Source organism: Dromiciops gliroides, chromosome 6 (assembly GCF_019393635.1).
Source record: "Dromiciops gliroides isolate mDroGli1 chromosome 6, mDroGli1.pri, whole genome shotgun sequence".
Lineage (NCBI taxonomy): Eukaryota > Metazoa > Chordata > Mammalia > Microbiotheria > Microbiotheriidae > Dromiciops > Dromiciops gliroides.
Window position 1 is genome coordinate 95068992 of NC_057866.1, and position 19487 is coordinate 95088478.

At 35.5% G+C, this 19487-nt stretch overlaps 1 protein-coding gene across 3 annotated transcripts in view; it reads right to left on the minus strand.

Moving 5' to 3' along the window:
* Positions 1–19487, minus strand: part of FAM193A (family with sequence similarity 193 member A) — a 203630-nt gene that overhangs the window by 63736 nt on the left and 120407 nt on the right. For 2 of the 3 annotated variants that reach the window (XR_006353604.1, XM_043971748.1), the window contains exons 7-8: positions 5903–6027; positions 2335–2479 (exon numbers count right to left, since the gene is read on the minus strand). Coding sequence is in view for 2 of the 3 variants with exons in the window: in XM_043971748.1 (XP_043827683.1) it covers positions 2335–2479; positions 5903–6027 (270 nt within the window). In the remaining variant the exon portion in view is untranslated. The remainder of the gene's footprint in view (positions 1–2334; positions 2480–5902; positions 6028–19487) is intronic. The other variant, XM_043971749.1, reaches the window with a different exon arrangement.

Sequence of the window (19487 nt, forward strand, 5' to 3'; positions counted from 1 at the left end):
AGTAAGGTTAAGTGATTTGCTCCAGGTCATATGGGTAATAAATAGGAGTACATTTAAACCAAGATTCTCTGATTCCAGGAGTTCCCTTTCTTTCCTCATCATGGTGTGAAAGTGAGTTTGGTGCTCTGGCATCAAGCTAGAAAAGCTACCAATCTGCTTGATGATAGGCTATGTCTCTTGCCTGAGAATTAATTTAGGTAGATATAGAGAGCCTGATCATCAAACAGTTACTGGTCAGCAGGTTAAAACATTTAAGCCAAAGTAACTCATGTAAATTGTCCACTACTTTCTGAGAGGTATGTCAACTATGAAAGCAGTACTTACATGGAAGAAAGCAAATATTTAAAAAGGCATATGCCACTGTATCAGGGTGGCCCTTAGGTCATGTGGATCATCCAGCTATCTACCATGACACCAGTTCCTACATCAGAATCAGGCAATACGCCCTCCCTTCATATTTGTTTCAATACAATTGGACCTGCAGAGCCCAATGACCCTAGCCTATGTACACCACTCTCTGAATCCTGGTTAAGTCACTCAGGTTTGGGAATTCACCCTTAAGATGACCTTTTCCGATAGGTGGATGAATAGGAATTCATTTTACTAGTCAATCACTCGCTAAACAGTGATTAAATGCCTACAGTGTGTTATTCAATGTTGGGATATAAAGAAAGACAAAAGTCAGTGACTACCCTCAAGAAGCTGACAGTCTAATAATAATAAGACTGTCAACAAGCAAACAAATATGAACAAACGAGCTACATACAGGCTAAGTTGGAGATGATCAACAAAGAAGAAGGAGGGATTAGAATCAAGAAGAACTAGTAAAGGCTTCCTGTAAAAAGTAGGATTTTGGAGGGACTTGAAGGAAGCCAGAGAAGCCAGGTGGCAGAGATGAGGAGAAGCCCAGGCATGGAAGACAGTTAATGAAAATGCCCAGAATTGGGAGATGGCACTGTATTGTCTGAGTAACAGCAACCCCCCTCCAAACAAAAAAACACCCCAAGACGACAACAACAAAAACCAGTGTCATTGGATCTCAAAAGTATGTGAAGGGTGAGTAAGGTAGAAGAAAATTCGAAAGGGGGTAGGGAGGAGTCATGAAGGTCTTTGAATGCCAGAATATTGTATATTTGATCTTGGAGGTAATAGGGAGCCCTTGAAATTTACTGAATGGAGGGGAGAGGGCAGGGTGACATGGTCAGACCTGTGCTTTAGGAAGATCACTTTGGCAGCTGAGTCGAGGATGAACTGGAGTGAGGACAGACATAGCAGGGAGATCAACCATTAGGTTACTGAAGTAATTTGGGTGAGATGATGAGGGCCTAATCCAGGGTGGTGATAGTCTCAGAGAAGAGATGGGGGCATATACAATAGACATTACAAAAGTAACTTCAACCCACTGTACCTAGCTGGTCAAAGACTATGCTTCACATTCCATCCAGCTGTCTACCAAATACTCTTTGACCTGTCCTCTTTTGCTTTGGAAATGAAAATAAAATTATTACCACTGTTTCTATATCTGCATGTAGTCTTGAAATCTATATACATGTGTGTATATATATATATGTATGTATATACACATATATACACACATACGTGTGTATATACACATATATACACACATACGTGTGTGTGTGTGTATATGTATGTATATATATGACAACACAGTGCTATAGTACTACAGGGCATTCCAGTGAAATCCATTCCTTACATCCATCCAGACTGCAAAACTGATGTAAATCACATATGAATGTATGTACACGAGATCTAACAGAAGACAGAAGCTGGGTACTGCCACATGTCCCCATATCAGTACCATTAAAAGTGGCAAAAGGAACATCAATCAATGTAGTCAGGCAGGAAAGATTAAGCTTCCACACTAATTGTAGGCTTCCTTTCTTTATGTTTCTACTTCTTCACTCAGCATTAGTTTTCCTTAATTCTACACATTAAAAGGAAAAGGGTGGGGGCCAGCTAGGTAGCGCAGTGGATAAAGCACTGGCCCTGGATTCAGGAGGACCTGAGTTTAAATCTGACCTCAGACAATTGACACTTACTAGCTGTGTGACCCTGGGCAAGTCACTTAACCCTCACTGCCTCCACAAAAAACAAACAAACAAAAAGAGGAAAAAGGCTGCCACCTTGGAATTCCCCCTGAAGTGACTGCTACTCATTTTAGATGTTTATTTGTAAATATTTGTAGAAATACATATATAAAGCTTGATCTGGTCATGATTATTTATACACACAGTACACTAATGTATACACCATACACATCATACACATCGAAAACACCTGTGTATAATGTATGGCTGCTTTTAAAATTCTCACCTGTTCATCTACGTAATCATCAATTCTTTTCTGACATTCAAGCCACTCTTCAGCAACTCGCCCCATCTCTTCTTCTAAGTGCTGGTACCTTTGTAATAAGGTACTGTACATATCTTCACTACAGGAATCATGTGATGTTCCAAGTCTGAAAGACAAAAAATCTTTTAGTAGGAAATTGGAAAAATTACCACAGAAATAAATGGTGGATATTAACAAAAACTTCATTTATTTAAAGAAAAAAATTGAAATCAGATAGCTGATTTCAAGAGTATGTGTGTGGGTTTTTAAAAGTGCCACGAACAATCTTTTGATAAACCTTTTCAAGCTTAGCTCAAAGCCTTTCTGGTTTAGAAGGATGTAATAGATTTATATTCCATCATCATAGTCTTTGAGAACCCAGAGATACCTTCATACCATAATGATACATCAAAGTACAATTTTAGTATATTAGGAATAAGGTGTTTATACTATTCCTAAAATCTTACAGAATGCTAAATAAAGTTCAGTTTTAGCAACTAGTTCAAGAGGTAGGAAATTTTTCTATTAAAATCCACCTGACCCAATCTGGAAATGGAGGCTGAGGAAACACACTTGAAGTCTTGAATCAATCAAGAGCCATAAAATAAAAGCAATTTAATTTAGGATATGTTCAGCTTATGATACAGAAAATAGTTGACATCTTCTGAAATTAAGAGGAACACAAATTTATAATTTCCAATTAAAAGAGAAAGTACAGAAAGAAAAAAGAGGAAAAAAAATAGTAGAAAAGGCAACTGGCCTAAGGATTAGAAAGAAAAAAGAGAGAAAATAAAAACATTAACAATTTTAATGGGACATCATACCTCCATCTCTTACCTATAGAAGGAAATGCTACTAAAGGTGAATTGTGTTTTCTAAATTATAGGAATATACAGGGCTTTTCCTCTTTGATACCTGTGTTGTTCATGGATTCAAGTTAAGAAGAGCTAGAGGGTTCCTATTTTTTCTTAGTTTTATATGTAAAATGGATAATATATAAACTGGTTGTTTAGAGGTTTGGAGGCTATTATCAGGAAAGCTTTTATAAGCCTCAAAATGCATTAGAAATTTGAGTTATTATTATGACCATGAGTGAGTGTTAATGATATGAAGCATAATTTCAATTAAATTCTGTCTAATTTCTGGTTTCTATCTCAGAGCTCTTTTCATACTATGTAGCCTTGTAAGGATGTGCAAAGCCACCAAAAAACTGCATATAGCTATGTAACATTTTCCAACTCTTCTGAAACCTAGCTGAACACTTGAGAGAATCATGATTATAATGTAAAAAGCTTAGAATTTGCAAAAGATTAATCGATTCTCAAGTTTCTGACTGGATTTCACTGTAGGGAGGCAATAGGCAGAAGTGGAGAACATCTAATTAAAGGCAGATAAAATGACAAAAGGGAAATGAACAGGCACAGAGAAATATTGAAGAGATTCTGGGAAATGCATCAACTACATTCATCTTAAATTTCAGGATAAACTAAGGGGCTTTTATTTGTAAGATGAAAGACTTGAAGATTGAAAAATTACTTTCCGTGTAGAAACCATATCTTTTTTATGTTGTACAAATTACCTAGCAAAGTAATATGTACCAAGTAGTCACTCAAACACTCATGACAATACTCAGGAATATAAATACCCCACCTTCTCTAACCACAATCCATAGATTATATAGGCTTTTTGCCAGAACAATAGACCGACATACTCTATCATTGTAATCTCTGCTTTCTCAGTTTCTACTTTATTCCCTTTCATGGTCAATCCTGAATCCAATTTCTACAGTTTTATTTCTAGGCTCACTGAGAATCTGAAAAACTGAAATATCAAAGGAAACGCTAGCTTTGCAGCCCATACTCACTGATATCCGCTTCCTACCCCTGCAAGATAGCAGATTTAGTCTCCTTTTCTAAGTTATGAAATATAGAAGATCAAAGATGTAATCACACTGGGAGCAAAGCAGGGGGATGTTTCCCAGTGCTGTTCTTGTCTCATTCAGGGTTAACCAGCACCCAATAATTAGGTATAAGATATTTTCCAAGACAAAGTTTCACTGGAATCCAGAGAGGAAAACAAAATGAGCATTCCATCTCAGCAATAACAGCATTAAGTACTGACAGGACTGATGAAAAACATCAATGTTTAGAAATAAAAATTTTAATACCTTTATTTTAATTTTTCCAATATGAGACAGAATCTAGCAAATAAACAGTATATTTTCTGAGCAAAAGTGTATGTATAAAGCAGGATTTCTCATAGTAGATTCATTAGAAACAATCACCTGTCTCTTAGATATACAAGTTTATTGTAAATTTACAATGCTGACATTGCAATAATTCTTTCATTTTGCTGGCATAATTTGAAAACTAGACCAGAAAAGTGAATGAATACTGGACAATTTCATTAATATGATTAGTATCACAGTGGCCGAAACAGAGTACAAATACTTTAAGAAATTAGGCTTGCATGTAATTTATTGTTAAATTTTTACATATTCATGTTATGGAGATTTTTGTACATTAAAACCTTATCTTTGAGCTTAGGCCAAGCAAAGTCGAATTTTACTTAGTCCCAATAAGGAAAATTTTACAACATATAAATAGTGAACTTTTGCCTGCTATCTGGGGCAATGTCAACAAATGTAACATGAATATCTTTCAGAGGCCATGAATCATCTTGACTTGTTCTCATTACAGTGCTCACCAAATAGTAGGTATGTGACTTTCTCACCAGACTAATTTGTGTTCTTCTGTAATAATGAACTGGTTTTAAATTTCTCTTTATTATAAATTTAATAAATGGCAAAGAAGATGAACAAAAAAAGTTTAGATTCAGAAAAATGCAAAAATATATTTTAGAACCCTCATTACATTTCTGGAAGATTTCCAAGTCATGACACTTAACCTAACATAATAAACATTTAGGGAGAAGAGTAGAAGAGAGAAGATATAGAAAGCAAAGAGGGGCTAGAATGAAGAAATGATGCAATGTCAAAAAAGGACCGTTTCCTCATTGTTTTTTTCCTAGTCTCTTTTTCTTCTACTAACTTTCCTGGACTTCATTTTTTAGGAAGTAATTCTGTATAGGAATGTACAAACACATGCTTGTTTCTGTATATGTGGAAGGAGTGGGAGAAGATGACAATGAGGAGGGGAAGGGGTTAAAGATTTCTTAAAAGGTAACAATTTGGCACAGTTAGAAGCAAAGACTGGACGGATATCTTAGAATTTTTAAGAGTTTGAAGGACCTTTAAAGATCTAGGCTAATCTCATTTTACTGAGAAGAGATTTAAGGGCCCAAAAAGGTTTAGTCTCCTTTTCTAAGTTATGAAATATAGAAGATCAAAGATGTAATCACACTATTATTTCAGGAAAAAAGGTAAAAACTTTTTAAAAAGAATGAATAAATTAGGAAAGGGGCAAATAGTATTCAACAATAATTTACTAAAATAAGATTTATCCCCCTTCTTCCTAAGAATTTTACCAAAGGTAAATAAAGAATACTATTGTTACCAAATATTAATTTCTTATACATATCAAACAAATACCTGAGCTGTGAAAGCAGTGTCGGCAAGCTGTTCTGGAGAAGTGGTTCAGAAAAGACCAAATTTTCAAACAGGTGTTTATTGTGCAGTTCCCATGTCACCTGGAATTTTTTCAAATGCTCATTCTCCTAGTTAAAAAAAACAACACATAACATATACAAGCACATACAAAATATACTAAATGGGTGAAGAAACATCAAAATAACCAGATGTCAAAAAGATGGGAATACCTGCTTACCCATCTTATATTAATTTACCCAGAGATCTGTGTGTGTGTATGTGTGTGTGTGTCTATGTCTATGTCTATGTGTGAATTAACTGACAGCTATCTAAAACTGAGTTATGCAAAACACCTCTGAATTATCCAACATTTTTTAACACTAAAACTTCTACATGGTTTTTAAAACAACTCAAAAATAACAAGTTACTAATATATTAAAGATGATTTCTTATATAGTACATTTTAAAAAAGTCCTATGATTAAAATGTAAATAGTTTAAACTTTTAAAATACTAACAAAACTAGAATACATAAAATTTATTTTATTAAGTTTTGGGGGCTACCTTATAATTTCTTCTCTGTAGCCAACCGTACTAACCCGATAGACTAAAGCTCTTTTCTACTAATGAAATTCACCTTCCTCAAAAGACTGTCTTCTATTTATTTAATGAATTAGTCCAAACTGAACCACTTAAAATGTTCTTTAAATTAAGACATGATCATCACAAGCAATGATACCAAGATTAATCTATCACTGCCTCTAGTGTTTGAACATCAACTAATAGTACTGTTCCAGTTGCAGAAATTATTGATACATAACCTATATATTGATTTCCCTCCTAAAGATACGGATGTACTTTTTGCAAACAGCTGGTCCTTTTGTGTGAAGCTGTGTTTCTGAATCATGAGTTGCACATATGATCTTGTTCAAATTGTGTCATCCCATTATATATTATTCCTTGCTCAACAATGAACAGTTTTAGAAACTGACAAGTTTGCCCATTATTGTCTCTACATAGGCTTTTCAACCACTGATTCCCAATGGCAAATTGTTTAAGTTCTCTGCTATCATATAACCTTTTCACATATTTCTACTATCTAACCAAACTGAGTTGAAACAAGTATGGTTGGGATGCTGGTAGAGTGGCTATATTCTGGGCCTTCTTTGCCATTACCTTGACATTTTAATGAGTATGACTAAACATGAATGACAGATTTAAACTAGTCTAGAAGCAAAATGTGGTATTTTTAGCAAGTCCCACCCTTGCAAAATATACATAGCAGATTGATGGAAAATTTGGTCCAGTAACAAGTCATCATTTTTCATAACCTCTGGTAAAAAAGGTAGGGAAACTGGTGTGAAAAACAAATCCAAAGAAAACCTTAAATTTGTCAATAATTTTTAACATGTTCTTCCACCTAGTTTCACCTGTTTGTTTTCACTATCTCACAAAGGTATTTAAAATTTTTTTTTAATGGATTAAAAGATTGGCTGAAAAAGGGAGAAGAGAGAGACCCGGATTATTTCCACAAATAAGATTATCAGTCCTGAAGATGATGTCATTGAGAAACCATTATATATTGGTATGTTATAATAATGTGCAATAATAAATTTAAAAATTTTACTGATCCATTATCAGTAGAACATATCCAAAAACTATTTATACACTCCTTTACCAGGTCTTTTCAGGTATGGAAATCTTGATTTTATCAGCACTTTATTTTAACCAACCGTAACCTGCTGAATGTCTTCTATAAGAAGTTCAATCTTGAGCATACTTCAATTCTGAGAATTCTTTTTCAAGAGGAAGCATATACAGAAAAACCACAAGAATCACTAAAATTACATTTTAAAATCTGTCAGATTAAATTTGGAGTTTATGTAAAATCCATTTCATTTCTTCAGGGAGAAAACTTAGAAGTCAGGATACAGGTCTAGTAAAAGCAGAGCTCTAGTCACTGATGAAGGAGCTTGCTAGAAAACTAAGGCGTTTCATTTCCCATTCCCTAGGAAATTAATGCAATTCCACTGTCATGGAAAAGCAGATATATCAAAAGTATTTGTTGAAGTGTTTCATAAGAGTCCAAAATCCTGCTGTCTTGTGAAGTTAAATCCAGATCTCTTGATTATCATCACTTTTAGGTATGAAGTATATTGCAAATGTGTCAGTAAAGCTTTAAAACTAGTTTCCTGCTGCCTTTGCATGACTGGGTAAAATAAACAGAATAAATGTGACCTCAACTATTTCTGTTTTCTATAAGATTGGCGATGAAGATTATTACATGAAGCACAGAAACATTTTCTTGAAAAGTTTTAACACTTTACTAAGTACCTGAAGTTATTCTGATCCCTTTAAGTAGGTTGTGCCAAAGTCAGGAAGAAGGGAGTATAGGTAGTAGAGAAGCAACTTTGGTAAAGTCAATGAATAATGATAAGGTTCATGTTCCCTATATACAGGATGCTGCAAAATTCATGTCCATTGCAGAATACCATAGAATGAAGTTATGCAATGACTGAGGAAGCTAATTATTAACAAGACAGTATATGAAACAATGCTAGGACGTCTAGTAAATTGTGTTGCTAATTAAAGAAAAACAATGAGATGCTTCAGTTGTTGCTGAAATAATCTTTTGAACTTTTCTTTTGTAGATAATGATGGAAATGTCTGACATCAAAGGGTATCACTTTCATATTTCATGAATAGAGGGAAGGTCCACGTAGACTGCTCATCAAGAAGATTAGACTTGGGTATCTTGGTAGGCTGTCATCAAGTAGAAGGGCTTTAGGTTCTAAGGTGCTAAATTCAACAGATGGAACAACATCCATACTGACACATCTATGCAAATTATTCAAACTGCAGATAGCACTGTCCGTGCCAAGGGAAAGATGAATCAAGAATGTTGCAGCTTCAATTCCTTTTCTAGCTAAAGAAACCAGCTTCTAGAACTATGGTCATCCTGTTACAATATCTAATTAGCAATACTTACATGAATTATCCAAATTAATTTAATCACTTAAGGTAAGACTTTAGTCTGTACTAACAATTAAATCAGACAATGCAAACTGTCCCCCTGAAAGTAATAGGGGTTTGAATGAGAAATGGTACCAATATATAACTGAGAATTTCATTTGTTTTTAAAGTTACCTTTTTTTGGGGAATGCACTGAAGTTAAAGAACTCAATGATAAGTAATCTTAAATTATATAATCTAAACTGCATTACTTTCACTACTCTTTTTTTAAAAAAAGACAAAATGAAATGCTAAGAATATACTTATTATTCAAGCACTTAACTAGGCAAATGGTCCTTTGGGAAACAAACATATGGCCATAAGATCTCTGCTATATTTACTTATAGTATCTATCTAAAGTATTGTCCCATTAACAAATTATTTTCAATCTATTAAATTTATTAGACCACACACCAAAAAAAAAAGTTTTTTAAAGTAAACTGCTACCAATTTGCTATGGCAACATGGTCTAAAATTACTTTTGTTAGTTTCTTAAAATGGTCTTTGTCTCTAAAGAGCTGAGAAGGACTGACTTTAGATAGTAATCTCTTGAAACTATATACCAAAGAAATTCAATTTCTGCACTGCCTAGAGGAAAGACTGGGAATATGTTTGGTTTGGACTAAGTTTTTAACAGGAGCTTTCTGTACTGACCATAGTCTCTCCATGCTGATCTTGGTTTGGTGTCTCTTCACCTGCACAGGGGCAAAAAGTCTTAATGCTTGTTCTTGAACCTCTCCAAATAGCTGGACTCCTTTGAAAGGAAGGAAAATCAGTCACAACTTCACCAAGAAAAAATGGTTGGAGGTCTAAGACTTTCCCCCCTAAAGTTATAAACTATGCCCTGAACAAGAAGCCTTACACTGAAATTTATTAAAGTTACAAGATGATATATTCTTTCAAAAGTCTATCCCTTAAAGGTGGGGGGTTGGGGGTGGGGGTATGTTCCATTCTATTCACTCAACCAATGCAAACTAACCACAAGTTCCATGTGACGCCATTTTCCCTTGCCTCAGTTGAGGCGGGAAAAAAACAATAAAAATTCCAACAATCTCTCCACACACTTCTACCAATTAACTGTTGGGCTTTAAAAACAAAAACTACACAGAAAATTGGCCAACAGAATGCCTCTGGATTTTAACTACTGTTTTGACACATCAGTCTAATAGAATAAAATCTAATTTCATACATGACGACAGAATCTTGGATTGTCAGACTTCTCGCATGAGTGTTCCACCTTTTGATATGAGAGGAGAAAAAAAAAGAGGAACACTAAAGGGAAAAATTTCCATAACTTACATTTATTACTGGACCTAGAAATACTATTACTGATTCACCATGGATGATAACGGTTTCACAGCATTACATTAATCTCAACACTTCTGGTAATAGCCAACATCATTTATCTATAATTGATAATATAACAATTTCCTTCAAGCATATTGGGTTGAAAGGAAGGAGAGGATCTTGGATAAACCTGATTGATTGGTCATTTCTCAACAGAAAATAGTAACACTGGAAACTACACAAACACAAACAAAATATTTAAGAAAGAAAAAAACTCAACATCAGGTTTTAATTACTTTATTTTATCTTTAGCTAAAAATTGCTCAACACCATTATACAAAGACCTGAGAATATGTGAGCTTTTATTACCACCTATATTTAATTTTGAAGAAAATGTTTCAATGACAGAGCTGATTCCATGACCATATAAAATCACAACATTCAGCACATAGTAAGTTCAGTGTTGAAATGTGAGGAAATCCAAGTTAGAAAAAGATAATATTTTCAAATCAACAGGCACTTACTTGCCTATCAATTTCCTACTCATATACTCAATACTATACTAAGGGAATAATCTGTAGTCTTTTCATTTAAATATAATTTTTACAATATTTCTGGTCATAATAGTTTAATTTTATTACATTATAAAGAACTTGAGCAGAGACCTTGACTTAGGAGGCAATGATTCCATGGTAAAAATGAAGGTTTTAGAGTAAAAGGACTTGGCTTCAAATCCTGGCTTTGCTACTTGCTAGCTGGGTGACTATGGGCAAATCATTTAAGCTCTATAAGGGAGTTGAACAAAATGACCTCTATGGTCCCTTCTAGCTTTAAATATATTGCCAACAGCACCAAAAAGAACATCACACAGACTAAAGGATGTGTGTCTGTATATATATATATATATATATATATATATATATATATATATATATATTGCAATATACACACACACACACACACACACACACACATATACATATACATACATATCTATGGAATGGTTACGGATTGGGTTATATGACCAATGAGATCACTTCCAACTCAAAATTCTCTGTGTGTGTGGGGGCGGGGTAATGGGGGGGATAGTGAAAAGGATGACTGCCAACTAAAGAGGTCAGGTATGCTTATTTGAAATGGAATAATATCATACATACTTCACTCATTCAGATATTCATTGAGTACTTACCATGTGGAAAACTATATGCTAGGGTACTGCAGGAAAAACAGTAAAATAAAAAAGACATGATCTACAACCTTAAGGGACTTGTAATTTAGTAGAGAGAAGCAAGTAAGGAAGGCACACACATAGCTATAACACAAAGTAGAATGCATGAAGTGTCAGAAGAAACATTACGGATCATGAAAGAAATACTGCCTGGCTAGGGGTGATCAAGGAAAGCCTGATGATACAGCTACTATCTGAAGGGGACCTTGAAGGATGGGTAAGATTTTAATAGGAAAAAATAAAGGAATATCAATCAAGGAGGCAGAATGACACAACAAAAGGCAGGAAAATGTATAGTATATTTAGAGAACTTCTATTAGGTAAATATGGCTATAGGGCAGGGGAATTGGATCTTTGTGACATAAGGTTAGAAAGATAGTATGGAATCAAAATTATGGAAGGCTTTGAATACCAGGTTAAGGAGAAAGAGAAAGAATCAATTACTAAACATTTGAGTTAGGCACTGTGCTAGGTTCCCAGGGCATAAAGACAAAAATCAAGCAGTCCCTGCTCTCAAGGAGCTTATATTCTCTCAGCTGAGACAACATGTACATTAATAAATATATATGGACTAAATACATAGTAATTTGGGCAGAGAGGGCTACACCACCTGGGAAGATCAGGAAAGGCTTCATTCATGTAGAAGGTGGTACTAGAACTACTGAGTCTTGAAGGAAATATGGGATCTTAAGAGGTGAGATTAAGAGAGTACATTCCAGATATATGGGATAGCCAATACAATGGGAGATGCAAGATGGTGTCATGTATAAGGAAAAGAAAGAATTTCAGTTTAATTGGCCATAGAGAGTGAGAAGGGGAGAAATATAAACAAGGCTGGAAAGGTAGGTTGGGACCCGGTTATGAATAGCCTTAAATGCCAAAGAGGAATTTATATTTTATCCTAGAGGCAACAGGGAGTCAAGAGAGGTCTGACATGGTGAGACCTGCTCTCTAAGAATGTTATTTTAAGGCATCTAGATGACATCAAACTCTGTCCAAAACTGAACTAATTATCTTCTCTCTCAAAACTTCCCTAACTTTATTTTTCTTGAAATAGAGCACTAATTTTCCAGTCATTAGTATAAACTAAAGGGTAACCAGGACAGTGAATGGCCTTAAGACCATTCCATATGAGGATCACTGGAAAAAATGGACATATTTTAGGGGAGAAAAGAAAACGTGAAGGGGACATGATAGCTATCTCCAAATATCTTAAGAGATGTCAAGTGGAAGACAGATTAGTTTTGCTCTGCTTGGTCTTAGAGCAGGACTACTAGGAATGGGTAGAATTTGCAAAGAGGCAATTAAGACTTAATATAGGGGCAGCTAGGTGGCACAGTGGATAGAGCACTGGCTCTGGATTCAGGTGGACCTGAGTTCAAATCCGGCCTCAGACACTTAACACTTCCTAGCTGTATGACCCTGGGTAAGTCACTTAACCCGAATTGCCTCACCAAAAAAAAGACTTAATATAAGGGAAACCTCCTAATAATTAGTTATCCACAAGCTCAGTGGACTTTCTCAGAAGTTAGAGAGTTCCCTTTCATTAGTGAGTCAAACACAGACAGAATGTGTATTTATTGGATATTCTTTAGCAGGTATATGTTGGACTGTATATAGCCTCTTACAATTTAAGATTCTGTTGCTTTGGGCAGCTAGGTGGCGCAGTGGATAAAGCACCAGCCCTGGATTCAGGAGGACCTGAGTTCAAATCCGGCCTCAGATACTTGACACTTACTAGCTATGTGACCCTGGGCAAGTCACTGAACCCTCAGTGCCCCGCCCCCCCCCAAAAGATTCTGTTGCTTTTGACTCTTTCCTCTCTCACCTTCCATATAAAGTCAGATCTTGTCAACTGCATCTGTGTAGTATCTTTCCTATCCTTCTTCTCCCTCACTGCCAACTCTGACAGTAATCACCCTTATATTTATGTCTTTACCCTTTTTTCACTTAGATTATTCTAATGAGAGGATAGTCAGTCTATTTATTTCTCTTATCTGGAGCTCTTTCACTTCTATCCTGTCTCCAAACTTCTGTCCATGAAGTTTCTCAGTCCAGGAATATAGATTCATTTCAAATTCTCTTCCTTTCCTTAAAGTCTTAAACTCACCACTAAAGTCTTTGGCACTGTCAAATGGTTCTACATCAGAGAAAGATATGGTTATCTCAAGAGAAATGACATTAAAGACACATAACCATTTGCTTTGCCACTGCATCCTAAGGACCATTAGACCTTTCAAACTAATTTACAACTGAAAACTCCTTTTTGTGTTGGTTCCTCCATGAGAATGTAAGTTCCTTAAAAGCAAGAACTGTTTCCAATTTTCTATATGTATCCTCAATGCTTAGCATACACTAAGTGTTTAATAAATGTCATTCATTCACTCATTCACTCTGTGCCAACTTCCCCATGAAGTCTGTTCTATGAGATGATCTCTTCCATAGTCAAATGTCTTTTAGCACTAGGCTTTCAAACTCATCATTTTCCAATTTGCCAACTATTTATGTATGATTTCTTTTTATTAGACTGTAACTTTCAGATAACAAATCTTTGTAATATCTATCTTTTTAATAAGTGTAGCACCTGCCCCCAAGGAGCATTCCACAAAATAAGTACTTAATAAATATTTGTGGAAAGAATACAGAGCCTGATAATTTGAACCTAAACTTAATCTATAGTATTTTATTTTGTAATCACTAATCTATTTTATAAAAGAAAACAAACCATCAAAACTGTAAAGTTTAATCACTCAGCAAATCAGTACAGATACACTGTAGTTAAATAAAAATGTATTAATATTTCAGACTATGGAGTAGGTAGCCAATTCTAGAATGTATTTTTTAAATGTAATTTAATATATAGAGAGAATTGCATAAGCCCAGGGAGGACAAAGTATTAACAAGAAAGTGTTGGGCAACAGTGCCAAATATTGTACTTAATGTAATCAAAAGACAATTTGACCAAAAAATCAGGAAATTTTAAAAAATGTAATTTTATTATTGTCAAGCTGAAACATTAACTGGAACTAGACTAGCCAAATATTTCCATAATAATAGTCTTTAAAGTCATCTACTTTATGAATATGTCAACAACAAATAAATAGATACTCCTGCTTTTTCAGCTTGAAAAATAGCTGCTTCTCTTAAGAAGCAAAAATAAATCCGTCCTACAAACTTTTTTTTTAACAGAATCAAAAGTTCAAAGGAGATCATGTATGAAAACACTAAGGAAAACAATATCTGAATATGATAGTGTTTACTGGCTTAGCAAACATTTTATTCTATGTAATTTAAATTTACTTCTTTCTAAGCCCTCATAAATTCCAAAATACTGGGGTTGGAATGAATCAAGCATTCTTTTATGAAATAACTTTCCTTAATACTTAAACTATGACCAGCAACTAATACCATTAATGTTATCTTGGCCACATATTAAATACATTAATAAGTGTGTAAATATTCGGAAATCTCTCTCCTTCCCCATTCCCCCCCCCATATCTTTGTAGAACTGAACACAACATAAATTATAATATAGGGAGTTTATGAGTATGGATCTGCTACACATCTGAGCAAGTGACTGCACCTAGATCTTCTGAGGTTCAAGTACAGTATTCTTTCCATTACAAGATACCATCTCCTTGATTTGAAACAGAAATGGAAAGCAAACTTCTGGCTCTTGAAGGCTGTATAATCTAATTGAAGATCAGACAAGATAAAACTTAGAAATTAACATCTATACAAGCTCAATTAATATAATGTACATTAGGAACACAATGACAATGGAGTAAAGAAATGATTGCCTTTAGAAATTTATCTGGGCTTGATGTAAGGAAAAGTTTCCTATTAGAGCTACCCACAATTAGAATAGGCTACTTTCTTAGGTGGGTCTCCCTTACTTCAAACAAAGGCTAAATGCCTAAATTGCCAGGCCCTCCTTTCTACCCACAAACACGCCCAGGTCCCTCATATCCTCTAAACAAGAAAAGCAAAAACCTTCCCTTGATCTTTTCCCCAAATCAAACTATTGGCCTTCTCTCTTAAGCTTCATTGCTAAATTTTCACAAATAATCTGTGCTTGCTATTTCGACCTCCTTACCATTCCTTCAGTTCTCACTACTCTAGTTACTAAACTACCTTCTGCAGTCACCAATGACATCTACATTGCCAAATCATCTAGAGGTCTCTTCTCATTTTTTTTATCTCCCTTGACATTTTTGCAGTGTTTTACACTGCTGACAATTCTTCCTCTCCTGATGCACTTTCTGCCTGTGGAATCTTTGATCCAGCTCAAAGGATCATAAAAGAAGTGGTGAAAAGACTATAAAGTTTACCTAGGGTGCTGCTGGGTAGCAAAATGCGTAGAGCTGGACTTGGAGCTGGGAGGATGTGTTTTTGAATCCTGCTTCAGACACTTCCTGGCTGTGTGATTCTAAATAAATCATGTAACTTCTATCAACCTCGGCTTCCTCCTCTGTCAAATAGAGTTAATAGGACCCATCTCATAGAACTGTTAGGAGGATGCGAGAAGATAAATTTTACATAGTGCTTGGTAACCATCAGGGTGCTGTAGATGCTAACTATAGTAGGCAGCTAGATGGTGACAGTGGCAGAAATGAGATTCAAATCCAGGTCCTCTGACTGTAATGTAGCAACACTTTCTATTGTACCACAGGGCTTGGTTCATCTCCTACTTCTCTAACCATTCTACTCATTCTCCTTTGCTGGTCTACCTTTCTCTTCACATGTGGAAAATGTGGATGTTCCCCAAGCCTCTGTAATTAATCCTATTCTCTTTTCTCTCTACATTCTTTCTTGGGAACCTTTTACAGGGTGGATAGGCATTTATATATCCACCCTCCCCCCTCTACAGATTTCTCCTGTGCATTTCTGACTGCCTATTAAACACCTTTACCCAAATTTTCTGCCAGCCCCTAAATTCAAATTTCCAAAACAGAAATCATCACCTTCTCCCACAAATTAATTATGCCTTTCAACTTCTATATTATAAAATTAATGGCACCAATATCTTCCCAGTTACCTAGGCTTGAAACATTGGAGTCATATTTGACCTTCCCCTCTTTTTCAGCTCCCATATGCAGTAAGTTGTTAAATTTTACTGATTTTACCTTGAAAACATCTCTTGCATACATCATCTCCATGCAACTCACATTACCATTACTCTATCTCACAGGCTTAAAGATCTAGATCCACAAGGGATTTCAGAGATTAACTAGACTAACAACATCATTGTAAAGACAATGAAATTAACACCCAGGTAGATTAAATGACTTTCCAAGGTCACACATAGAGAGAGAGGATCTAAACAAAGGTCCTATGATCCAGAATGAGTGTTGCTTTCAATACCTTATCTGGAGCATTAAAATAGCCTCTGACTGGTGCCCTTTCTAGAATGTAAAAATCCATCCTTACATAGCTACTAGAGTAGTCATTATAATGCCATTCCATGACTCTAAAATCTTTAGGTGCTCCCTCCTGTCAAAGGGTAAGAAGCATTTAATGTCCTTCACAATCTGGCTCCCACTTACTTTTCCAGTGTTGTTATATACAACTCCTTAGAGCTTTCTCTAAATTTCAGGAGTGGGGCAGCTAGGTGGTACAGTGGATAGAGCACCGGCCCTGGATTCAGGAGGACCTGAGTTCAAATCCGATCTCAGACACTTGACACTTACTAGCTGTGTGACCCTGGGCAAGTCACCTAAGCCTCATTGCCCCGCAAAAAAAATTTCAGGAGCACATGATTACTGGCTGTTCAATCTCCTCCTGCTTACCCCTATCTCTATGTACTTATGTGCAGGCTGTTTTCTATGCTAGGAGTATACCTGATCAACATCCCTGCCTGCAGAAATCCTCTTCCTAGCATAACTCAGGTACTACTTCCTAATGAAGCATTTCCAGATTTCCTACTTCTCTAATTCAAGTAATTTTTTTCTATTTATATTTTCTCCTAGTCCACTTTAGCGATGTAAGAAAAAAGATGGCAGTAATGGAGAGGAATCTGACCCATGAGTCAGAAAGACCTAGGCTGAATTCTACACTTGGCAAATTCTACCAGGGCTGACTATGCAGCCCTGGGCAAGCCATTACCTTCTTAGTATCCCAGGTAAAGCTCTGAGAGTAGGATGTACAGCAGTTGTTATCTACATGGTCAGAGGGAATTCTTGTCTCCCATACCCCCTGCCAAAATAAAGTATGCTTCAAATACTTTTCAAAAATGATTATAAGATCTACAAAAAAGAGATTGTAGAGTTATTAATTTTTTATTATTCACCTGCTCTAATCCCTTATACTTAATAAAGGCTTGCTGAATGGAAATGAAGCTGGTAAAATTATTTGGGAATGCTTCATCAGAAAGTTTAAAGAAGGAAGGAGAAATGAAATTAATGTTGTCAGACACAATTGTGGAAGATATGGACCTGAGTAAATTATGAGGTAAAGAGTAATTAGTTGTGCTTCAGTGTGGGAGACAAGCTTTGAGGTGATTTCTTAAAAATGAAGGTGCTAAAGTAAATGAGTAAAACCAGGAAAATACTGTATACAGTTAACAGTAATACAATCAACTGTGAATGATTTAGCTATTCCCAGCAATATAGTGATCCAAGACAGCTCTGAAGGACTTATTATGAAAAATGCTATTTATCCCCACAGAAAGAACTGATGGAGTCTGAATACAGACAAGCATACTTATTTTTATTTTCTTTATTTTTCTTAGGTTTTTATTCTGGTCTATTTTTACTTTTTAAAACATGACTAATATAGAAATATGTTTTACATGACTACATAAGTATAACCTGTATCAAATTGCTTTCCTTCTCAATGAGGGGAGTGGGGAAGAAGGGAAAGAATTTGGTACTCAATTTTTAAAACAAATGTTGAAAACTGTTTTTACATGTAATTGGGGGAAAACAAAATACTAAATTTTTAAAAATAAAGGTGGTAAATTGATACTGGACATTGAAGCTAATGCTCAGAGTGTAAATTCAATACAGTAGTAACAAAGCCATTTTGTGCATTCAGGAGAATGATAATACACAATTTTTCTCCCCCAGAAGATTGTTCTCATTGCAGAGAACTTTGAATAAATAATGGATCATAGAATCAGAGACTTTAGAGTTAGAAGGGACCTTAGAATCAGTCTAATTCAATGGCATCATTTTATAGATGAGTCGACTTACCCAAGGTCACAGTGGTTAAAGAACCAGGATTTGAATCCGGGGCCTCTGACTCAAAATTTAAGGCCCTTTTCAGTGTATCATGTTTTTAAAAGAAGGATTTTCACTAACAACTCAAAATTTTATTTCATCTGTGAAAAGGGGATAATCATATTTATATGGCATATTTGAAGGGACTTACTGAAAGTGCTTTGCAAACTTTAATTAATTAATTAATTTTTTTGGAAATTAATTTTTTTTGCTGGGCAATTGGGGTTATGTGACTTGCCCAGGGTCACACAGCTAGTAAGTGTTAAGTGTCTGAGGCCGGATTTGAATTCAGGTGCTCCTGAATCCAGGGCCAGTGCTCTATCCACTGCGCCACCTAGCTGCCCCTTGCAAACTTTAAAGTACATAGACATGTGAGCCATTATGGTATAACAGAAAAACTCTTATCTAGACCTCAGAAACTATGATTTTTAGGAAGGAAAAAGGAATGAGAGAAGAAAACCAGCCCATACAAGGATCTATTAAAGGACCTGGGTAAATTTATCCTGAAGATTCTGTAGGACCCATCAGCTGTTTTCAATTCAAGTATCTGAAGTGCTACTACATATAAGAGGGATGTTATAGAGATTGCTATACAAGTATGGACTACACTACATGACCTCCGGGGCTCTATCCAGGTCTATGATTAGTTTGAGGTAAAAGCCTGCAAGCAGTAAGACCAGCTAATATGGTTGCTAAGGGGTAAGTAGCCTAGGCTGGTGGCTATAAAAAAGAACAGAGGAAAAGAAAGATGTTTCACAGGAAGAACTAGGAGACATAATGATATGGTGATAGACTAGATAAAAGAGGACCAAAGAGAAGGCAGAGAAGGAAGAGATAAAAAT